We start from the raw sequence: 23,597 nt of genomic DNA on the forward strand, positions 1-23,597 counted from the left end.
GTTTCCTCCAGCATCTTCACAAGGTCCATTGCTGTTGTTCTGGGATTGATTTGCACTTTTCGCACCAAAGTACGTTCATCTCTAGGAGACAGAATGCATCTCCTTCCTGAGCGGTATGATGGCTGCGTGGTCCCATGGTGTTTATACTTGCGTACTATTGTTTGTACAGATGAACATGGTACCTTCAGGCGTTTGGAAATTGCTCAAATGATGTCAATTAGCCTATCAGAAGCTTCTAAAGCTATGACATCATTTTCTGGAATTTTCCAAGCTGTTTAAAGGCACAGTCAACTTAGTGTATGTAAACTTCTGACCCACTGGAATTGTGATACAGTGAATTATAAGTGAAATAATCTGTCTGTAAACAATTGTTGGATAAATTACTTGTGTCATGCACAAAGTAGATGTCCTAACCGACTTGCCAAAACTATAGTTTGTTAACAAGACATTTGTGGAGTGGTTGAAAAACAAGTTTTAATGACTCCAAGCTAAGTGTATGTAAACTTCCAACTTCAACTGTATACACTACCGGTCAAAAGTTTTAGAACACCTACTCATTCAAGGGTTTTTCTTTGTTTTTACTATTTTCTACTTTGTAGAATAATAGTGAAGACATCAAAACTATGGAATAACACATATGGAATTAGGTAGTAACCAAAAAAGTGTTAAATCAAAATATATTTTATATTTGAGATTCTTCAAATAGCCACCCTTTGCCTTGATGACAACTTTGCATACTCTTGGCATTCTCTCAACCAGCTTCATGAGGTAGTCACCTGGAAATCATTTCAATTAACAGGTGTGCCTTGTTAATTTGTGGAATTTATTTCCTTCGTAATGCGTTTGAGCCAATCAGTAGGTGTTGTGTCAAGGTAGGGGGGTATAGAGAAGATAGCCCTATTTGGTAAATGACCAAGTCCATATAATGGCAAGAACAGCTCAAATAAGCAAAGAGAAACAACAGTCCATCATTACTTTAAGACACGAAGGTCAATCAATACAGAGAATTTCAAGAACTTTGAAAGTTTCTTCAAGTGCAGTCGCAAAAACCATCAAGCGCTATGATGAAACTGGCTCTCATGAGGATCGCCATAGGAATGGAAGACCCAGAGTTACCTCTGCTGCAGAGGATAAGTTCATTAGAGTTAACTGCACCTCAGATTGCAGCCCAACTAAATGCTTCACAGAGTTCAAGTAACAGACACATCTCAACATCAACTGTTCAGAGGAGACTGTGTGAATCAGGCCTTCGTGGTCGAATTGCTGCAAAGAAACCACTATTAAAGGACACCAATAAGAAGAACAGACTTGCTTGGGCCAAGAAACACAAGCAATGGACATTAGGCTGGTGGAAATTTGTCCTTTGGTCTGGAGTCCATATTGGAGATTTTTGGTTCCAACCGCCGTGTCTTTGTGAGACGCGGTGTGTGTGAACGGATGATCTCTGCATGTGTATTTCCCAACGTAAAGCATGGAGGAGGAGGTGTGATGGTGTGGGGGTGCTTTGCTGGTGACACTGTCTGTGATTTATTTACTATTCAAGGCACACTTCTGCAGCAATACGCCATCCCATCTGGTTTGGGCTTAGTGGGACTATCATTTGTTTTTCAACAGGACAATGACCCAACACACTTCCAGGCTGTGTAAGGGCTATTTTACCAAGAAGGAGAGTGATGGAGTGCTGCATCAGATGACCTGGCCTTCACAATCCCAAGACCTCAACCAAACTGAGATGGTTTGGGATGAGTCGGACCGCAGAGTAAAGGAAAAGCAGCCAACAAGTGCTCAGCATATGTGGGAACTCCTCCAAGACTGTTGGAAAATAATTCCAGGTGTGTGTATGTATATATATATATATATGTATATAAACATGGGGGATTGGAAGTGATGCAGACAATTACATTGATGGAAGTTACAATATATCTGCAATATTAAGCTGATCTACCCCCCCAACAACAAAAAAAATGGCAGTGTCTCAGTCTCCTGACTCAGTCGTACCCTGTTAAATATTTACACCCTGGTGTGTTCAGAGTCGGCCGTTTTATCATAATCCCCTTTTGATCTTCGTCTGATCAGTCAGTAGCTCAAGCCCTGGCAGAAATTGGGATTGCCTGAAAGAAAAAGTAGGCCTCATCATTAGTTTGCTTTCACATGGATTTGTCTACTTTCTGTGTTTAGAGTCACATTTGTATGTGTGTGTGTGTGTATATGTGTGTCAACATATTGTCATATTTTGAAGAGCTGCATGTATACTCTCAAACTAACACACAATATTATGTTTCCTCTAAAATGCATGCGATTGGAATCATCTCTGCTCAACCCAAACTCTTTCCTCTCTGTCAAAAGGTCTCCATGTGTCACGAATGTTGAGAGACGGGTCAGACCAAGGTGCAGCGTGGTATGCGAACATGTTTATTAAACTGGATAAACACTGACAAAACAACAAAAGGCAATGAAACGTGACGTCGGAAGGCTATACACTAACAAGCCAAACACACCGAAACACAAACAAGATCCCCCAACCCAGGCAGGAAAACAGGGTGCCTAAGTATGATCCCCAATCAGAGACAACGAGCGACAGCTGCCTCTGATTGGGAACCACACCCGGCCAAACATAGAACTACAAAACATAGATTCTCACACCCTGACCAAACTACCTAGAGAATAACAGACTCTCCAGGTCAGGGCGTAACACCATGGAAACTAAGAGTAGTGTAGATAGAGAGAGGCATTACTAAATTATTCACAAGACTCCCTTCCCTCTGAAGTCAGAAGATTTGAACTATTTTAGACAGAATTCCAGTATCTATTGGGACCAACTCAAATGAAGACTTTGAAATGGATGTACTTTCAATAAAATGTAGATGTTAAATGTGAAAACTGTAGGCTAAATCTGATGACGCCACAATGAATCAACACACTCAAGGTCTGAAGGTGTCTTTTTATTATGGAAAACAGGGAACATAATTAACATTAATTATATAGTAATGAACAGGACAAAAGGCTAGAAAAAATGCAACTCTTACCATCAATTTCATCGCTAGGAGAGCATGGTTTTGACAGTAACACACCACCTGATATCCCTGAGCAGGGACAAATTGCTTAAGAACTCCACATGTTGTTTCTGTAGAATTAGATCAACCAGTGTGTGTGTGTGTGTGTGTGTGTGTGTGTGTGGACACAGTGTTGGTGTTGACACAGACAGTAAACACAAATCAATAAGTTAACAATAATCTTCTGATCACATGAAATGAAATAAAACGTATTATTTATATTACAATAAAATACAATACATAACATGCATCAGGAATAACGTTTCTGCTGGGTATCCTGATGCATAAGACAATGTACAGCTTTGGCACAGTCTATAAAGACCTTCTCTTGGGCGTGAATAAATGTTGTGCCTTGTGAGGATATGTTGGCATCCTTGATGGAATAATTTGTAGTTTTGTCTTACTTTATTGAAAATATGGGTTTAACTGGATATAGTTCTTGAATTCATCTCTGTCATGATAAGCTCAGGGCAACTTTATGTGCAATCACCATTAAACCCAGACCGTACTATACTGTATGTAATGCATACATAATGTAATATAATGTATGTAATTCAGGCCAACTTGTTTATCATGCACCAACAGCAAGTACACCTTTTGGCCCCCAAAGCCCTCATGACATCATCAAATGGAGTAGAATTATGACTTCTGTTCCGTAGTCACATCCTAACTCAAATGAAGTGCTTCAGTAAACACACAGGTCTCGGACAGAGGAGTTTTCAATTCAAATAAATTAAAATGGGCCCAGAGATACGAGTCATCACGTAGCCCCTCAGCTTTCGTCTTAGGAATGTTTTTTGTTGTCTATTGAGGACTATCCCAGTCCCTGCACTGTGACCTCAGTAAGGCTGCCTCTGAGTAGCCAAGTGTTGTTATCCTTGCGGTGTTGACTTGTGTAGCTAACCCCTCCCATCCTGAGGTGACTCGACTGTCCTTCGACCCATAATCCTATTAGATAAACACCAGGGCAGCTCAGGTCGTCATATCGACCCTAGAAACCCTCAGGCCTCTGGTCACAAGGTTTACACACTTCTCTAACTGCCGTTCCATTGAGGCTACTGCTCTCACACAGATTGGGTTGGCCTCGGTATTCATCCCAGAGGCACACCAATCCCCTGGCCTCTACTTGCTCCATTCCTGGGGTTTTCCCACCTCTGTTTAGGTCCCTCACTCCTATTAAGGGGACCTCACTTGGGGCAATCTCCTGGTTTCCTGTGTCTAGTCTTTTTGAGGGTTCAAGGCCCCTGTGTGGTCCTCAGGCCCTGCCTCTCCATGATGTTCCACAGCTTGCGCAGGTTGGACTGGGTGATGACATCGTCAGGCTTGAGCTGCAGTGCCCGCAGGTAGTTGGTCTCCGCCTCAGGCAGCCGCCCATTCAGGTGGAGGATGGCGCCCAGGTTCATCAAGGCCGCCGGATACTGGGAGGGATGGAGAGAGGGAGACAGAGGGAATGAGAGAGAGAGAGGGAGAGAGAGAAAAGGGAGAGGGACTTGATTAACATTGCGTGTTACACTTTGGGTTGGGTGACGCTCTGACAAAATTAAGTCTTTAGAAAGACATTGCTGTTGCTTAAAAGAATGTGGTTAAGGGCTGGTGGGGTAACACTCCTGTTGATGTTTGTGGTTTCCGGAGGTTTCTCAAATGCCAATTGTTTATGTCATCCCGGGTTAACATTTATAATGATGTTAGCAAAGTCCCTAAGGAGTGGGAGGCACTCTTCTACAGTGAGGTTGCCAATACTGCAGTTAATGAGAGGGATGCACATCATAACGTGTGAAATGTGTTAGTGTTAGAACGTCTAGTGTTGGAAGTTCTAGAAGTTTCACCTTGCCAAACTCATAGGTCTACACAGTAGCTGAGTGGGAAAAGACTGCTTGTCTGGATAGGTCTAGATGCAGTATAGACTGTCTGGATAGTAAGGTTGTCACGATACCAGTATCACGAAATTCAACGGTATCGTGGCAAGGAAACAAAACATGAAGCCAGGGGCCCAACTTTCACTGGGGACGGGAGGGACAACGGTGTGCTTTAGGACCATGTGGACGCCTCCAAGCGGGCGGGTAGACTGTTTGGAGTGTTTATCCGAAAGGATTTAATTTTTTTTTTTTTTTTAAAGGACAAAATAGTTTAGTCTGCTTTGTGTTTTCCTTTTTGCCATGGAAAATCAGGTATCGTAGTATCACAATACTGGTATCGTGACAACCATACTGGATAGGTCTAGATGCAGTATAGCGATCAGGTAGTTTCAGACACAGTACATGCCCTTGAATTCATCTCCTGGCAAACTCTTTCAAATTCAAACTCCCATAAGACCTCTACTTAATGCAGATTCTCGTATGTGAGACGTTTTACAGGAGACCTGCCAGGTTTTTGTTATGGATTAAGAGCGAGGCTTTGTTAACTTGACTTGAAGCTGAGTTAATGAAATGCCCATTAAATTATCCTGTTTGACCTCGCAGTAGTTTACCTTGATGGAGCTGTGGGGCAATGATCTTTGAAACTGAATTAATACAAAGTTTGGAGTAAAGATCGTTTTGATATCTGTGTTGGGCTGAATGCCATGTTGTGAAGAGTACAGAGCAGTATATTTAATAAAAAGTAGAACTTGTTGAAGATACAGTATGAAGGAAGAGTTATATGACGGAGAGGTCCGTTACTGGACGCAGATATTTCTTGTATGGTACAGTATGAAATCTCATAACACAAATACATTATATGATATTTGATATTCGGCTCACTTGTACTCAGTTCCAACTTGGGTCTCTCTCCGCAGAGTTAAAGAGGGTTATGCCAATATGCCTTGAAGCTCATCGTTATAAAAGTCTGTCTCTCCAGCCGTCAACTAAGCTAAGCTAATAGGATCAGAGCAGGTTACTCATCTTGCCTTGAGCTACTGTTCCAGGAACTTATAGGCTAGTCGGTGTGTGTGTGTATGTGTGTGTGTGCGTGCATGTGTGTGTGTGTGTAGGTGTGTGTATGCACACGTACTTGTGTGTGAGTGTTAGTGTATTAGCGAAAGTGAACACATGTATGTTTGTTTTTAAGGGTGCTTTTTAATCAAATGGCCCTTTGATGTGGCCAAGTGAAACCACCTGGCCGTAACCGGAGCCCTGCAGTATGCCACCGCAAACACACCCAGATCCCAGCCTCACCTCTGGCTCTCCAGCACCCTCCAGACTGGACACTTTCACACGCCTGTGAACCTGACTGTGGGGTCAGGGTTAAAGGAGTTGAGATGCAACTACAGTTATTTTTTTCTAGATAGGAGTTTACACGCCTCTTTAGGTGGTTGGTTACCTTGTACTGTGAGTTTAACTCTGGTTTTCTATTTGTAAAGAGTTGGACTCTTGAGCATACTTGAACAACTCATTATCCAGAGACCAATAAGGCATCTGTACTGTAGCACTAACTAGTCTTTCCCCTATTACTTTCCAGACATGGCTTAATAAAGATCCCAGACACAACATCAAGGCCACTTGGAACCAAAACTGTCCACTGAAACCAATAGAAACCAAACTCTGCTTCATTTTTAACTTTGGCTGTTAACTTTCTACTCCTGGTCAGGAGACATCATGGCTCTCTATAGGCTGAGCAGAGACAGAGGCTGGTGGAGATAGATTAAAGTCCTCTATTGTTGTAAACAGCACCCAGGGTGAGACGCAGGAGACGCCCCAGACAGACTACATCATTCTCTGTTTACATGTGTACACTCACTGGAGCCAGAAACCCATACCAGCGATCGCTCTCTATTAAAGCTGAGACAGTGATTCATGTAGTGGGGCTGGCTTGGTCCTAACACAGCCAAACAAAACCTTTACCCAAGGACGACAGTAGCTGTTGACCTTGTGGTTATTTCCTTGTTTGGCAAGTCTGAATGATATCATTCTTCACATTTACATTTTAGTAATTTAGGAGACGCTCTTATACAGAGCGACTAACAGTAGTGAGTGCATCAATTTTTCGTACTGGTCCCCCGTGGGAATTGAACCCACAACCCTGGCATGCAAGCACCATGCTCTACCAACTGAGCCACACGGGACATATCATTGCCTCAAAATGGATATCCACAGTATAATTATTCAATCTAAATTCCAGTCAATTTGGAATTTGATTTGCACTATGAAGAAAGCTAACTGAATTGAAATGAAAGTGGCCTGAACTTCAACAGTGTTGCATCGATTGTAATTCAGTAAGTTCAATATCAACTGCCAAACAAGAAATTGTAACCACTCTGTGTACAGTCAACAATGATCCTTCATTGTGGCACCCCTCAGAGTCTAACAGTGCAGCATTCCAGAGCAGCAACCCTATAGAATACTATAGTAACGTATCATCTGTCTATCTGCTCATCATTGTTTGACCTCTGTTTCACCCAGCAAAAGCTGCTCACCATATCCCCAACATACAGTATCGTCTTTCTCAGTAGGTGGTGGTCGAGCTGCATATTAAGACACTGTTATGGAAATGAGCCCCACGATTCAACTCTAATATGTTTCCGTAGGCCCACTCACTACTCACTATTCACAGAGTAAATGTAGTTAACTGGTGATTGGAACAGTGGAACAGAGACGTACGTTAACGGATTCAAATCTAAAGCTGATAATATATATGGGCTTTGTCACATTAATCACACTCTATTTGAAACTACAATGTATGTACTGCATTTAGGGACAGTAACTTTGCAGTTGTGAATAGTTTAAGAAACAGAGAAAACGTACCACAAATGCAGTCAAACCAAACTGTACATTAGGAATTAGGACGTGTGGTAATTCTGTCCGTCATCCTCTGTTGCACTCTATGAAGTTTCTCGTTTTTTTTCCAGGAAGCATACTCCTTTGACATAATTGTCTTTCCCAGCACGTCTGGCCACAGATGTTGAATTTTTCATGACCCGAAACCCTTTTGGATGAAGTTGATATTTGAGGACTTGACATTCGCTAAGCAGACACGCAGCAGCGAAATGTCAAAGACAAGAGGCGCTTTACTTCTGACAAATGACTGAGTGTAAGCCCTTGACTTGTTGGAGGGTGTGGATTATACATAATAAATACAACTTTCTGACTGGGAACTGATTGTGAAGGACACACAGACATGGACATACTGACATACAGACAATATGATTTTATAGGAAACAATTGCAAGAGTGTGTGTCAAGGACATCTGTAGCACTTACCATTTCTACAAAGCCCTACTGTCTGAGGATATCAACTTAAATCCCCTATAAAAACTCCCTCCAAAACATATAAATATGACCCAGGTCACAGTGGCTTGTAAACGAATAACACAGCCTACCCAGTCCCTCCATTGACTTCCAATTGGCTCATTCATCCCCCCTCCTCTCCCCTGTAACTATTCCCCAGGTTGTTGCTGTAAATAAGAATGTGTTCTTAGTCAACTTAACTGGTTGAATAAGGGTAAAATAAAATAATGACTAAAGATGAAAGACTCCAAACAACCTCCAGCTAACTCTCCAGACCCCAAACAACCTCCAGCTAACTCTCCAGACCCCAAACAACCTCCAGCTAACTCTCCAGACTCCAAACAACCTCCAGCTAACTCTCCAGACCCCAAACAACCTCCAGCTAACTCTCCAGACCCCAAACAACCTCCAGCTAACTATCCAGACCCCAAACAACCTCCAGCTAACTCTCCAGACCCCAAACAACCTCCAGCTAACTCTCCAGACTCCAAACAACCTCCAGCTAACTCTCCAGAACCCAAACAACCTCCAGCTAACTCGCCAGACTCCAAACAACTTCCAGCTAACTCTCCAAACCCAAACAACCTCCAGCTAACTCTCCAAACTCCAAACAACCAGCTAACTCTCCAGACTCCAAACAACCTCCAGCTAACTCACCAGAATCCAAACAACCTCCAGCTAACTCTCCAGACCCCAAACAACCTCCAGCTAACTCTCCAGACTCCAAACAACCTCCAGCTAACTCTCCAGACTCCAAACAACCTCCAGCTAACTCTCCAGACTCCAAACAACCTCCAGCTAACTCTCCAGACTCCAAACAACCAGCTAACTCTCCAGACTCCAAACAACCTCCAGCTAACTCACCAGAATCCAAACAACCCTCAGCTAACTCTCCAGACTCCAAACAACCAGCTAACTCTCCAAACCCCAAACAACCTCCAGCTAACTCTCCAGACTCCAAACAACCTCCAGCTAACTCACCAGAATCCAAACAACCTCCAGCTAACTCTCCAAACCCCAAACAACCTCCAGCTAACTCTCCAGACCCCAAACAACCTCCAGCTAACTCTCCAGACTCTCCAAATGGCGCATAAGTCAGTGAGCGTGGCAACGTGACAAAAACACACAAGTCCTTACGACTCTCATAGCACTCCACCATGCCGTCCACTCCCTTTGAAGGGACTGATTGATGTGCTGCAGAGAAAGAGAGATCTACCTTTCTCTCCAACCATAGAATCACAGGGACCCAGATCCAGCTCTCTGGTTCTAACAGACAATGGGAGGCATTGATGGAGCAGCCATGCCGGACTAGGGCTGATTGTGTGTAATGGTGGAGTGTGTGTGTGCGTGCAAATCAGTTTGAGTAAGAAAGGCCCATTAGGCCAAGGTACTCACGTCTGGTCTGAGGTTTGCCGCTCGCTCATAATGCCGCTCTGCTGCCTGGTTTAGACTGGCCTGTCTGGAGAGGGGATAGGGAAAGGGATAGAGGAGGGAGAGAGAGAGGCATGGAAAGAGGACGCATGGCTTACACAGAGTCTGACAGTATTACAGTGACATGATGGCAGAAGGAGTTAAGTATTGGAGAGAAGCATTCTTTCATTGGAATTGAAATATTGCCCATTTGGTGTCATACAGTATTGCGATCCTGAGGGCACTTTGATGCTGAAAAATACTCCCTCAAATGACTCTGAAACACTATGCTGCATATATTTATTTGTAAGATGATACTAACAGCACTTAATATGTTAACGCTATTCAGATAAAGGCAGACATCTTTCCAGACACAGGTACACATATTCATAAGGTGTGTGACTCAGGGAAATATGTCTCTATTGACTTTGCATAAAGGAAAGTATGCCTTGAGAATACTAGCTAGTGGTGCTTCATCATTCCATTCATCTCAAGTTCATGCCTGACTCTTCAGATCCATTTTCACCACAACAACGTCTTTCATTTCCTCCTTGCCCTCTTGGTGCTGGTGTTTCCCACTGCATCTAAGATAATCTACGCAATCTACGATGTTGGGAGAATCTGGAGTTTGAATTCTTCAAAGAGAAGGAAACGCTGACACTGTGCAACAGGTAAGGACTTTTGAATTTGATTTGCATGGGTCAAAACCTGGTGCTACCTTATTGGTCTCTGTCAAAAAGAGCCATAGAGGGTACAAGGATATGGCAAACCACTACTACGGTCTGGATGAAGAGAAATGGTCACTGAGTTTCAGAACAACAAAGTACGTTTTCCCAGTCTAATGTTTGACGTTGACAATAATTTGGTGGCATTCAAGGTGTCAAATAGTTATTTATTTGCCCTACAGAACAGAGAGTAAGAGGTGCATTTTGACCAGCATTAATACACCCAAAGACAGGTCTGTATCAGAACGTGTCAGCACAGCCATAAGACTGTCTTATTACAGGATTAGTTGAGTGAATATGTCATGGTGTTTTTCTTTTATACAGTTGGCTTATATCTAAGAGGGCCAGAATAAGACGATTTGTCTCTCAGTTTTTACTCTCCGCATCCAAGCAGCGCTACCCTGGCTGAGCAGTCGACTTATAACTCTCAAATCCGCCGCAGAGCTGCACTTTGGATGAAGGACGCTGTAGCTTCAATTACTTTTCCAGATATGTAGAGCAAAAAGGAATTAAGAGACGTCATTTCCAATACTTCCTAGAGTTGCAGTGAGTTGAGAGGATTTGCAGTCCCCTATTTCAAACGTATAAAACGTATGTGCTGTCTGTGCGCACACTTGCCAAGCAGAATGGCCAATTCTCCCGAGGTATGCCTGGGTTTCTTTACAAGCCTTGGACTGAAAAGTCACTAGCATGAATCAAAACTACAACCGCTGTTTCCATGTGTTGTATATTAAGTATAAAACTAGTTGAACCATATACAAATTACTTAAAATGGATCGTTCCATGCAAACTTCCATTATCGTATTAGACTTCAGATCTGAAGTATCTTTGAGTGTGTTAGCGGGCACAATGCAATATTGATTAAGTCGTGAATGATGAAATACCTTGGCAACCAACTCTCTATCACCAAAGTAATAACCTTCAGAGACACCTTGTGCTATATTCATGAATAAGACATCTGAATATATCCAACAGAAAATCTACATGTACTGAAGACCTACAGTATTGTATGGAAATGCAGTAGTGTATTTTCCATTATTCTACTGTAGTGAGGTTGGGCCTCCTCTCAGAGCCTGGTTCCTCTCTAAGTTTCTTATTTATAGGGAGTTGTTCTTACCTACTGGGCTTCTAATTCTGCTCTTTGGAGTCTAGGCAAAGCACCTTGTGACAACTGCGGATGTAAAATGGGCTTTATAAACACATTTGATTGATACTAGTCAAGGTATGATTGGGCAGCATTTGCGAAATACCAGGCGCTCTTTAAACACTGTAATAATGTTTTTATACGCCGTCACACCCACCTGAGCATGTGAGCGGCGCTGAAGACCACGTCAAACTCTGAGCTGTCCAGATCTGCAGCTCTCTCTGCCATCTCTGCTGCCTCCGCCAGACGAGACTGCTCCAGCAGAAACTGGCCTGTCCATCAGAGAGAGAGAAAGATGGAGAAAGAAACAGAGACAGAGTAAGAAAGAGAGGGAAAGAGATAAAGGGAGAGGGAGAGAGTGACGGAGACAAATTAAGAAAAGGGGAAAGAGAGGGAGACAGTGAGACAACGAGGCAGAAGAAATGGGATGGGGAAGAAAGAAAGAAAGAAAGAAAGAAAGAAAGAAAGAAAGAAAGAAAGAAAGAAAGAAAGAAAGAAAGAAAGAAAGAAAGAAAGAAAGAAAGAAAGAAAGAAAGAAAGAAAGAAAGAAAGAAAGAAAGGAAAAAGAGAAAGCAAAAAGATGGGTTCAGGGGACAGGGCAGAGAGAAGGACAGAAAGGACAGAGTGAGGAAGAGAGGAGAGAGAGACTGATGGTTTTTGTCATGCTCAGTGATTTGTGGAAGCCCAGCTGATTCCCCGTGGGAATCAAACCCACAACCCTGGCGTTGCAAATGCCATGCTCTACCAACGGAGCTACATCCCTGCCAGCCATTCCCTCCCCTACCCTGGACGACACTGGGCCAATTGTGCACCGCCCCATGGGTCTCCCAGTCGCAGCCGACTACAACAGAGCCTGGATTCTAACCAGGATCTCTAGTGGCACAGCTAGCACTGCGATGCAGTGCCTTAGACCACTGTGCCACTCGGGAGGTGTTTTTTACACTTAACATATTAGAGTCCTCTCTTTTCAGCAGGAGCCATTTGCTTTCAAACCTGTGTTTTCCCACGATTGTATTAGAAATATTGTGAAAGGCCTGTTTTGTCTGCATGCTGTTCACTGACAGATTTGCCGCGCGTTCTCGACTGTAGGTTATGCCTTGTTATTGGGCTACACACAATCCACAGCTAGGCTATTTTTTTAAAAGAAGCTATTGATCCTCTGTGGCTAAATGATAGGCCTTCTCATGGTGTAGTAGGCTATTCTGAATTATATCATTTATTTCTGAACAGACAGCAGTAATTCTATAACTTTGGCAAATCTATTTCAATTTATTGGAGGTGCTCATCCAGAACCCTTTGCGTATAAATGAGGAAGTGCAACGTTGGAGAGATGAGAGTTGCAGGCTCATGTCTATCAGAGTAGAGAGAGAAAGAGATCATAGAAAGTTAATCTCATTCTAGTTCTGTGAGAGATACAGGCACGCATCTCACACAGCCACGAGTTGGGCTCAAACATAGGTCTCAAACATAGGTCTCAAACATAGGTTGCAATGATGCACAAACCATACTGTAAGCCCGGGCCGGTGCAACCTGAATCAACTAGTAGAATATCAGGCACAACTTTTTCACGTTTTTTGGGGGGAGGCAACTCGAATAAACTTTGATCGCTTTTATTTGAATTTGTACATTGCAAAAAGTGACAATTAATTTTCATGCCATGAGAGGTACCGGATCCGGCCAAATTAGTTCCGGAACGAAACAGTCCCAAATGGAGAGGTGCCGGTTCCTGTTCTGGCAGGATCTGGCTCAAATGAAGGACTGTGCCTGTACTTCATACGAGGACATAATAGTTCTGGTACTTACCATAATGCATGTAACAGTTTCCTTTGGAAGGGTCCAGCTGAATGGCCCTTCGATAGTAACTCTCTGCCTTAGTCTTCTGCCCCTAGGAGATAAAACAGGAATGTTTGATTAGCTACTGTAGATGTTACAAGTCGTCCTCAGTCATTAATTGCGATTTAGCTGATGTTCGAGCTCTCGCAGTGGTTCTTATTTCTGGCACGGGCGTAATTGTGCGGCTGCAATTAGATTTACTCAAAAACCAAAACAGACGTGAGTTGCCATTAGGTAGAAGATTGAACATGCAGGAGAAATCAGAAACCACCCACTCTCCTCGTAAATTAAATTTAGCAAATATTTCACAGTTGAAATGCGGACAGGGAAATCAGCAGTAAATTTGAGCAACCGTTCCATATGCCCGTGATGTGCCAGGTTGTTTCAAACAATCACCATATACTGCAGGGCAACAACAATCATTTGAGTTTACTCAGCATCTGCTACAGATTATTTTCCTACGCTTTCATGCATGAGTTGACACGTGATAGCGGGGCCTCAGCTGTAACCAGGGAACTGTAGTCCATAGAGAACACTCCAAACCCCCTTTTCCCCCAGCAGCAGAGTGTGTGTGTGTGTGTGTGTCACAATATAACTTTTGCTCAGTCAGAGAATGTGTATCGCACTATAGCCACGCAACAAACTGAAAGCGATACCGCTGCCTCTGTGTGTACGGTCCTTCCCCCCCCCCCCATTGTTCACGCTTCAACACTGATTGCTTCCATATTGGCAATAGAATAAGTGGACCAGGGATATTAGGTTTGGTTCATTAGCTATTTCTCATGCCCGGGTTCGTTCTAAATGAAAGAAGAAGAAGAAGAAGAAGATAACCAATTGTCCAGATGACTTCATGTGATATTTTACCTGGCTTTCTTTTCTGCTCAATTAAGCATTTTCCCAGCCACAGCGTCAGACTGTTGAACAAAATATTGTGGTCATTCAATGGACTTGGAAGTATCGCATTTGGAGGATTGCGAGAGATGCGTAATGTTAAATGTACATGAAATAACGCTAGGTTATTGTTTTTTCATTCCTCCGACCCTATTTTTTCCTCTTATCTAGCGTTTTCGAGCCTGTCTGGGGAGGGAGTAGTCGGCCTCAATTGGCTTTAGCGGTTAGCGTTAGCGCCGGCAGCTCTGAGTGTAGCAGCCACAGAGGGCTTTAAAAGTTAGCGTTAGCGCCGGCTCCGAGTGTAGCCAGCCACAGAGCTTGTAAATCACATCAGCGCCGGCCGACCACAACTCTCCCATGCTGCAACGGGAGAGAGGCCCTCCAACAGAGAGCGGTGCCTAGCTCTTGGCAGGACACGGCAGGACTCTGCACTGCACTGTGTAATCATCCGCCTGGCGACACTCTCCTGTGATGTATGTCCAAGGGAGATGATCTGAGAGAGGAACTGGTGGTTACCAGGCGGAATAGGGCTCTTCTGGTCATGTCTAGCTGTGTCCTAAAGAAAGGCCCTGGTCAAAAGTAGTGCACTATCTCGGGAATATGGTGCCATTTCAGACGCAGCCTCAGTCTAGACTCTAACCTGGTTACTGTGAATGAAGAGTTCAAAGCCAAACTGAACGAAGGACGACCCACAAATCTATACAACCTCACTAACCCCATTAAAGTACAATGACTCTGAACGAATGAAACAGTGAAGTCACATATTGTACTACAGTACACATCAGGGTGAAACGGAGGGTGAGGCGGGACTTGAGTTTGACACTTTGACACTTTGACCCTTTCCCCGAGCCGGTTGACTCCTTATGAGCCTGCTGCATTATCAATACTTAGCTCCGCCGTGGCAAGACGGACCAAAATCTCTCCCTGATTGAGTGATTTAATAAGGAAGTGGGGTAATTGCATTAAGTCCTGTCCGGCGGCCCATTGTCCCGGGTCTGGTCATGTCCCAATCTCCTGTTGTTGAAGGGCTCTGTTATGAGGGGCCACTCGTGGCTCAGGGCCCCGGTTGTAGGGACCTGGGGGACCCAGCAGATGTCCAGCTGCGCTGGGGTGACTCGGGTCTGAACCTGGGGCGACTGGGGGTGGGGGTTTGGGGGAATGGAACTCAAATCAGATTAGGAAAAGGGGAAATGAGTGAGTTTGGGAGCGAGACCCTTCCTCAGCCCAGACCGGACCCCTAGGGGTGCAGCTGTAGCTGTAACCCCTCTGATATCAGTAAGGAGGATAGAAGGAGAGATGGGATGGATGATGTTGGCGCTGCAGAGCAAAACCTCCTCTAGCCTGTGGATTCCTAGTAATTCCTAGTACCTCAGTTACCTCAGGCTGTAGAAAGAGAAGGACAGAAGGTCAAACTCCTCACAAGGGCTCAGCAGGACTGCTTCAGTGGGTTCTAACAGGGTTCCTCTCCATAACGTCCTCCTAACTAACCCAAGTCAGCTGTGAACACATGTTGTCACGCACTGGTTTTTCTCTCTCCAAAACAGTGTAGATGAGAGAGGTGGATGGAGGGGGAGGAGGGTGCACCTCAGAAAAAACAACCAAACCTGTGGGGGAGAAGTCTGGGAAGGAATTACTGGACCCAGCAGGCCTGGCTGGAGCACTTCAAAACCCCCCACACATTTAATAATGTCACATGCATGCATGTGAGCGTACACGCGTCCATGCACGCACACACACACACACACATGCACACACAGGACTCCCCACAAATACATTCCCTATGGCTGTGACCTTGCGACAACCACACATCCAGTGGAGAGCCTGATAGTTTGACAGGTCTGTTTTTCTAAGCTTGTACCCTAAGAAAATAATGACTCCTCAATCCATTGTCTCCTTGGTATCGTATCAACAAAGTTTATAGTGGCAGAAGTTTGTCTCTGTGCTATTTTATCTAAAATATCTCAAAATACTGCAATTAGTCTAACATAAAAAATATCCAGCATTTGCATACCATTATTCTACGTGTCTTTTTCCTTTAGGCCACCAAAGACAAAAGCATTAATTTACCAGTCAAGGTTCAATAATAACTCCAAAAAGGCTTCTGGGCTGCTGTCTGCTTAACATGCAGCTCATTCTTGTTCTATCAACTCCAAGGCTTTCTACAATGATCACAACTCCTCTGGCTCAGACTGAGAAATCAATGGGATGAACTGGCCGGGCCCAAACTCACTCAATATTCATCAGCCCTCGGGGCCTAGGTCTAACTATACGTAACTACTGTGATTATTACCAAGATAAAAGTTTGCTTTGCTTCATCACGCTTTGTGTGAGCCAAAGCCTATTTGAGATTGTGTGGACAGTCAGGAAGGACACTGGAGGACAAGGAGTGAAGTGAATGGATTAGAATAGAGGCAGGTTGTAGCTACATTAATGATAACGGCAATGATGTTAGAGGACATTTCCAGTATAGCTGTAGAACGTTTTTCTATCTGCTAACTAACTTCATGAAAGTGTTGTAGCCTAATGATTAACAGTACCTACATTAGAAACACCTGTTCTTTCCATGACAGACTGACTAGGTGAAACCAGGTGCAAGCTATGATCCCGTATTGATGTCACTTCTTAAATCCTCTTCAATCAGTGTAGATGAAGGGGAGGAGACAGGTTAAAGAAGGATATTTAAGCCTTGAGACAACTGAGACATGGATTGTGTATGTGTGCCATTCAGAGGGTGAATGGGCAAGACAAAAATTGTAAGTGCCTTTGAACGGGGTATGGTAGTAGGTGCCAGGTGCACCGGTTTGAGTGTGTCAAGAACTGCAACACTGCTGTTTTTTTCACGCTCAACAGTTTCCTGTGTGTATCAAGAATGGTCCACCACCCAAAGGACATCCAGCCAACTTGACACACTGGAGTCAACATGGCCAGCATCCCTGTGGAACTCTTTCGACACCTTGTAGAGTCCATGCCCCGACAAATTGAGGCTGTTCTGAGGGCAAAAGTGGGGGTGCAACTCAATATTAGGAAGATGTTCCTAATGTTTTGTACACTCAGTGTATACAATATAGGCTATATTATATAGCCCTATTGGTTAACAAGGTTGTGTAAAAATTAGCTTCCTATTGGACAAGTTCAAGTTCTTGTCCATTTCACTCCATTTTGGGTGAGGCTTTTGTTGTTGCTTGGTATTTTATATCAATGATCCTGATGCTTCTGCGCATGTGCGAATGACGTTCTGCGCATGCGTATATTTTCTACTTTACGCGTAGAGAACAGGCTACTGAGGTGAATGGTGCTTGTTTAATAAAGTTAGATCAAAGCTGAATCAATGTCTGCAAGATCACATAATAATAGTATTCTACGTAACAGAATCAGCTATAATAGCATAGTATTATGTTACTGTAAGACACCACCGCATTTTTCTCTCATGTGGCAAAAAGTGTGCCACCAGGCAAAATAGACAGGTAGTCTATGTGACAGCTTATTAACACCATATATACACAGGTAGTCTATGTGACAGCTTATTAACACCATATATACACAGGTAGTCTATGTGACAGCTTATTAACACCATATATACACAGGTAGTCTATGTGACAGCTTATTAACACCATCTGCTCTAAAATTCACTCACTGTACATCGTTCAAAACAACACTGTAGGCTACTTCGAGACAACACTGTATAACTCAAGAAGATCTAAATGCATATCCTCATGAAAATGATCAAGATCCAATGGTTGGTATGTAGATGCTGCATGGGCGTTTCACCGGTAAAACTTGAAGAATTATCCTTTACGATTGAACGTGGTGGTGTTTTTGTCTTACAGTAACATAATACTATGCTATTATATCCGGTTCTGTTATGTAGAATACTATCATTATGTGATGTTGCAGACATTAATTCAGCTTTGATCTAACTTTATTAAACAAGCACCATTCACCTGAGTAGCCTGTTCTCTACGCGTAAAGTTGAAAATTTACAAATGCGCAGAACGTCATCCGCACATGCGCAGAAGCTTCGGAATCATTAGTCGGCGACTAAAGTTCCTGAAAAAATCTGATCTGCAGCCACGGTCTGTATGCAAAGAACCTCACAACACTGCCACCATGGAAACCCCCCTTGAGGGTGGCACCATGCAAACGATTTAAGGCGTGGCTTCATTCTGAGAACTCACAGTGCCTACCTGCTCGACTAGTTATCGCTTGGTGAGAGTGTGTGTGTGTATGGGTGTGTGTGTGCCTGTGTGGTATGAGCGAGCCGCATTTCCTTTAAACCTGTCTTTGAAAGAGAGTGAGAAGAAGTTAAGGGCTTATTCTGTATGTAGCTCCACATTGATCTGGTCCTGGTACTCCCTGTATATAGCTCCACATTGATCTGGTACTGGTACTCCCTGTATATAGCTCCACATTGATCTGGTACTCGTACTCCCTGTATATAGCTCCACATTGATCTGGTACTCGTACTCCCTGTATATAGCTCTATTCTTGTGGATTACATTTTTTTCCTCGTTTTAGTTACTAATTTATTTTAATTTTTTTACTCTGCATCGTTGGGAAAGGTTCGTAAGCAAGCATTTCACTGTAACGTCTACACCAATTGTATTTGGCGCATGTGATGAATAACATTTTATTTGAATTTATTTGGTATGTCTCTTTGGGATTGTAATCATATGGTTTCCATGGCAATGTAACATTTCTATATTTTACATATACAGTACAACTAGGTATTTATGCAATGTCTTTTATATGATTTATGAATGTACACTACCGGTCAAAAGTTTTAGAACACCTACTCATTCAAGGGTTTTTCTTTATTTTGACTATTTTCTACATTGTAGAATAATAGTGAAGACATCAAAACTATGAAATAAGGAATCATGTAGTAACCAAAAAAGTGTTAAACAAATCAAAATATATTTGATATTTGATATTCTTCAAATAGCCACCCTTTGCCTTGATGACAGCTTTGCACACTCTTGGCATTCTCTCAACCAGCTTCACCTGGAATGCTTTTCCAACAGTCTTGAAGGAGTTCCCACATATGCCGAGCACTTGTTGGCTGCTTTTCCTTCACTCTGCGGTCCGACTCATCCCAAACCATCTCAATTTGGTTGAGGTCGGGAGATTGTGGAGACCAGGTCTTCTGATGCAGCACTCCATCACTCTCCTTCTTGGTAAAATAGCCCTTACACAGCCTGGAGGTGTGTTGGGTCATTGTCCTGTTGAAAAACAAATGATAGTCCCACTAAGCCCAAACCAGATGGGATGGCGTATCGCTGCAGAATGCTGTGGTAGCCATGCTGGTTAAGTGTGCCTTGAATTCTAAATAGATCACAGACAGTGTCACCAGCAAAGCACCCCCACAACATCACACCTCCTCCTCCATGCTTTACGGTGGAAAATACACATGCAGAGATCATCCGTTCACCCACAGCGCGTCTCACAAAGCCACAGCGGTTGGAACCAAAAATCTCAAATTTGGACTCCAGACCAAATTACAAATTCCCATTGGTCTAATGTCCATTGCTCGTGTTTCTTGGCCCAATCAAGTCTCTTCTTCTTATTTGTGTCCTTTAGTAGTGGTTTCTTTGCAGCAATTCGACCATGAAGGCCTGATTCACACAGTCTCCTCTGAATAGTTGATGTTGAGATGTGTCTGTTACTTGAACTCTGTGAAGCATTTATTTGGGCTGCAATCTGAGGTGCAGTTAACTCTAATGAACTTATCCTCTGCAGCAGAGGTAACTCTGGGTCTTCCATTCCTGTGGCGACCCTCATGAGAGCCAGTTTCATCATAGCGCTTGATGGTTTTTGCGACTGCACCTGAAGAAACGTTCAAAGTTCTTGACATTTTCCGTATTGACTGACCTTCATGTCTTAAAGTAATGATGGACTGTCATTTCTCTTTGCTTATTTCAGCTGTTCTTGCCATTATATGGACTTGGTCTTTTACCAAATAGGGCTATCTTCTGTAAATTTTTTGGGGATAAAACTCAGAATTGTGAGGAAACCGTTCGTAATATTTTAAACCTTTTCAATGTGAGAAGCAACAGCCAGCTTCAAATCAAGTCATGTGCACAGGATACAACAGGTGTAAACATTACAGTGAAATTGTTACTTTAAGCTGTAATCCTTAAAGGTGAAACAGCCACGTCCGTTTATAATATTACAACAACAAAGAAGTTACTGTAAACAACTAGCACTGTTTTCCCCTCAGACATCATTGCATGCGTGATAGAACAGCAGCATATGTACAGATTTTTTGGGGATGCGCGGTACTCCTCACCTCTGCTTGTCAACAAAACAAAAATAATAACAATGACAGGGGCTCTGTTTCCCCCTACTGCGGATTCAATCTTTGAGCTCATCCTCAACACTGCAGTGTTCAATATCAAAGGTTGAACATGGAACATCCAGAATAGGATCCTTAAAAGAGCACGGAATCAATACTAGGTCACAATTATACACTGCTCAAAAAAATAAAGGGAACACTAAAATAACACATCCTAGATCTGAATGAATGAAATAATCTTATTAAATACTTTTTTCTTTACATAGTTGAATGTGCTGACAACAAAATCACACAAAAATTATCAATGGAAATCAAATGTATCAACCCATGGAGGTCTGAATTTGGAGTCACCCTCAAAATTAAAGTGGAAACCACACTACAGGCTGATCCAACTTTGATGTAATGTCCTTAAAACAAGTCAAAATGAGGCTCAGTAGTGTGTGTGGCCTCCACGTGCTTGTATGACCTCCCTACAACGCCTGGGCATGCTCCTGATGAGGTGGCGGATGGTCTCCTGAGGGATCTCCTCCCAGACCTGGACTAAAGCATCCGCCAACTCCTGGACAGTCTGTGGTGCAACGTGGCGTTGGTGGATGGAGCGAGACATGATGTCCCAGATGTGCTCAATTGGATTCAGGTCTGGGGAACGGGCAGGCCAGTCCATAGCATCAATGCCTTCCTCTTGCAGGAACTGCTGACACACACCAGCCACATGAGGTCTAGCATTGTCTTGCATTAGGAGGAACCCAGGGCCAACCGCACCAGCATATGGTCTCACAAGGGGTCTGAGGATCTCATCTCGGTACCTAATGGCAGTCAGGCTACCTCTGGCGAGCACATGGAGGGCTGTGCGGCCCCCCAAAGAAATGCCACCCCACATCATGACTGACCCACCGCCAAACCGGTCATGCTGGAGGATGTTGCAGGCAGCAGAACGTTCTCCACGGCGTCTCCAGACTCTGTCACGTCTGTCACATGTGCTCAGTGTGAACCTGCTTTCATCTGTGAAGAGCACAGGGCGCCAGTGGCGAATTTGCCAATCTTGGTGTTCTCTGGCAAATGCCAAACGTCCTGCACGGTGTTGGGCTGTAAGCAAAACCCCCCACCTGTGGACGTCGGGCCCTCATACCACCCTCATGGAGTCTGTTTCTGACCGTTTGAGCAGACACATGCACATTTGTGGCCTTCTGGAGGTCATTTTGCAGGGCTCTGGCAGTGCTCCTCCTGCTCCTCCTTGCACAAAGGCGGAGGTAGCAGTCCTGCTGCTGGGTTGTTACCCTCCTACGGCCTCCTCCACGTCTCCTGATGTACTGGCCTGTCTCCTGGTAGCGCCTCCATGCTCTGGACACTACGCTGACAGACACAGCAAACCTTCTTGCCACAGCTCGCATTGATGTGCCATCCTGGATGAGCTGCACTACCTGAGCCACTTGTGTGGGTTGTAGACTCCGTCTCATGCTACCACTAGAGTGAAAGCACCGCCAGCATTCAAAAGTGACCAAAACATCAGCCAGGAAGCATAGGAACTGAGAAGTGGTCTGTGGTCACCAACTGCAAAACCAGTCTTTTATTGGGGGTGTCTTGCTAATTGCCTATAATTTCCACCTGTTGTCTATTCCATTTGCACAACAGCATGTGAAATGTATTGTCAATCAGTGTTGTTTCCTAAGTGGACAGTTTGATTTCACAGAAGTGTGATTGACTTGGAGTTACATTGTGTTGTTTAAGTGTTCCCTTTATTTTTTTGAGCAGTGTATATATTTTTAAACACACTGCAAATAAAACACAGTATGTGTGACTACTCTCTTTTGCTAACTGAGCACACCCCTAGTGACATATAGAGGTTAGTAGTAGAGGAGGGACTTACAATGATGGACAGGAGTTTCCCGTAGGTCAGGTGGGCGGGGATGTGATCCGGCTTGGCCCTCAGCGACTCCCTGTACCAGTGGCCCGCCTCCTCCAGCCTATTCAGCCTCATGTAGGCCTCTCCTGTTAGGGGTCAAAGGTCATAGGTCAGGGGCGATACGGCCTCTCCTTCAGTATGAGGGGTCAACATTCAGAGGTCAGAGGGAAGGGGTCATACACAGAACCATAACCTCAACACCTTCTCTGCCACTTTATAATAAGAGGAAGACAAAGTATTAGAGACATATTGTAGTATGATGAGTTTTGTGACTGATGTTTCTATCTAAATGGGACTTATGATATGAATGATGAAATGTTCCAGTGCTTCCCAGTGACTGATGAATAGATAAGAGTGTTATAATAGATCTCCAACAGGTGCACGGCTGATAACAAGACAGATGGAGCCCGACCCATTTCCAGCCCTCCATTCCTAAAAACACACGTAATTCCACCAATAAAAAGAAATGTTCCTCCGTTAAATTAATCCCCTGACACCAATTTCAGTTGGAACGTGACCAGTTTCTCTCTGAGAATGTCTCTGATCTCAAAGCCGTGAGAATCCCAGATCTGATCCCAGCGCAGTGAGCGCCGCTCCCCAGGGCCCAGATGACAGACCCCCTCTCACCTGAACAAACATTCTCCATCTTTTCAGGCCCGCACCATGCGTCATCAAAAGAATGTTGCCGACACGGAACGGCAATCTCAACCATACAATCAGGAAGGGCTTCTAATAATGTAATTAGTGTTAGAATAACACAACATGGGACATTACTTATTATAGCCAGCTTAGTTAGAATTCTCTTTGTTACACATCTACATTAGGATTGCATACATATTTAGGAGCAGTGGTGTTGGAATGGAATTAAACCTAGTTAAATAAAGGTTAAATAAAATAAATCAAAATAAACCGATGTTATCTGCTTAAAGCACATCAAATAGCCTCATTTCATGAGATAATATTGAGAAACCTCTTTTTTAGTTTTGGAAACTGAAGACCTTAAGCAGGTGGTTCTACTACCACTAGAATGAGTCATTCTAAACACATATTCCTCAGTTACATGAATCAAAGATGAGGAGAATTATCGTATATGATAGGTGGGAATTAAGAAGGATATTTGGATGATTAAAGTCGTCTCCCTGTGCC

At 43.6% G+C, this 23,597-nt stretch overlaps 1 protein-coding gene across 1 annotated transcript in view; it reads right to left on the reverse strand.

The window, feature by feature from the left end:
- Window positions 1-2,921: 2,921 nt before the first annotated feature.
- Window positions 2,922-23,597, reverse strand: part of LOC121543400 (protein O-mannosyl-transferase TMTC2) — an 88,997-nt gene continuing 68,321 nt past the window's right edge. The window contains exons 8-12 of the mRNA XM_041853236.2: window positions 22,416-22,537; window positions 13,336-13,417; window positions 11,690-11,804; window positions 9,649-9,712; window positions 2,922-4,471 (exon numbers count right to left, since the gene is read on the reverse strand). Of these exons, the coding sequence (XP_041709170.1) occupies window positions 4,289-4,471; window positions 9,649-9,712; window positions 11,690-11,804; window positions 13,336-13,417; window positions 22,416-22,537 (566 nt within the window). The 3' untranslated portion in view covers window positions 2,922-4,288. The remainder of the gene's footprint in view (window positions 4,472-9,648; window positions 9,713-11,689; window positions 11,805-13,335; window positions 13,418-22,415; window positions 22,538-23,597) is intronic.

This window comes from Coregonus clupeaformis, chromosome 28 (assembly GCF_020615455.1).
Source record: "Coregonus clupeaformis isolate EN_2021a chromosome 28, ASM2061545v1, whole genome shotgun sequence".
Taxonomy (NCBI): domain Eukaryota; kingdom Metazoa; phylum Chordata; class Actinopteri; order Salmoniformes; family Salmonidae; genus Coregonus; species Coregonus clupeaformis.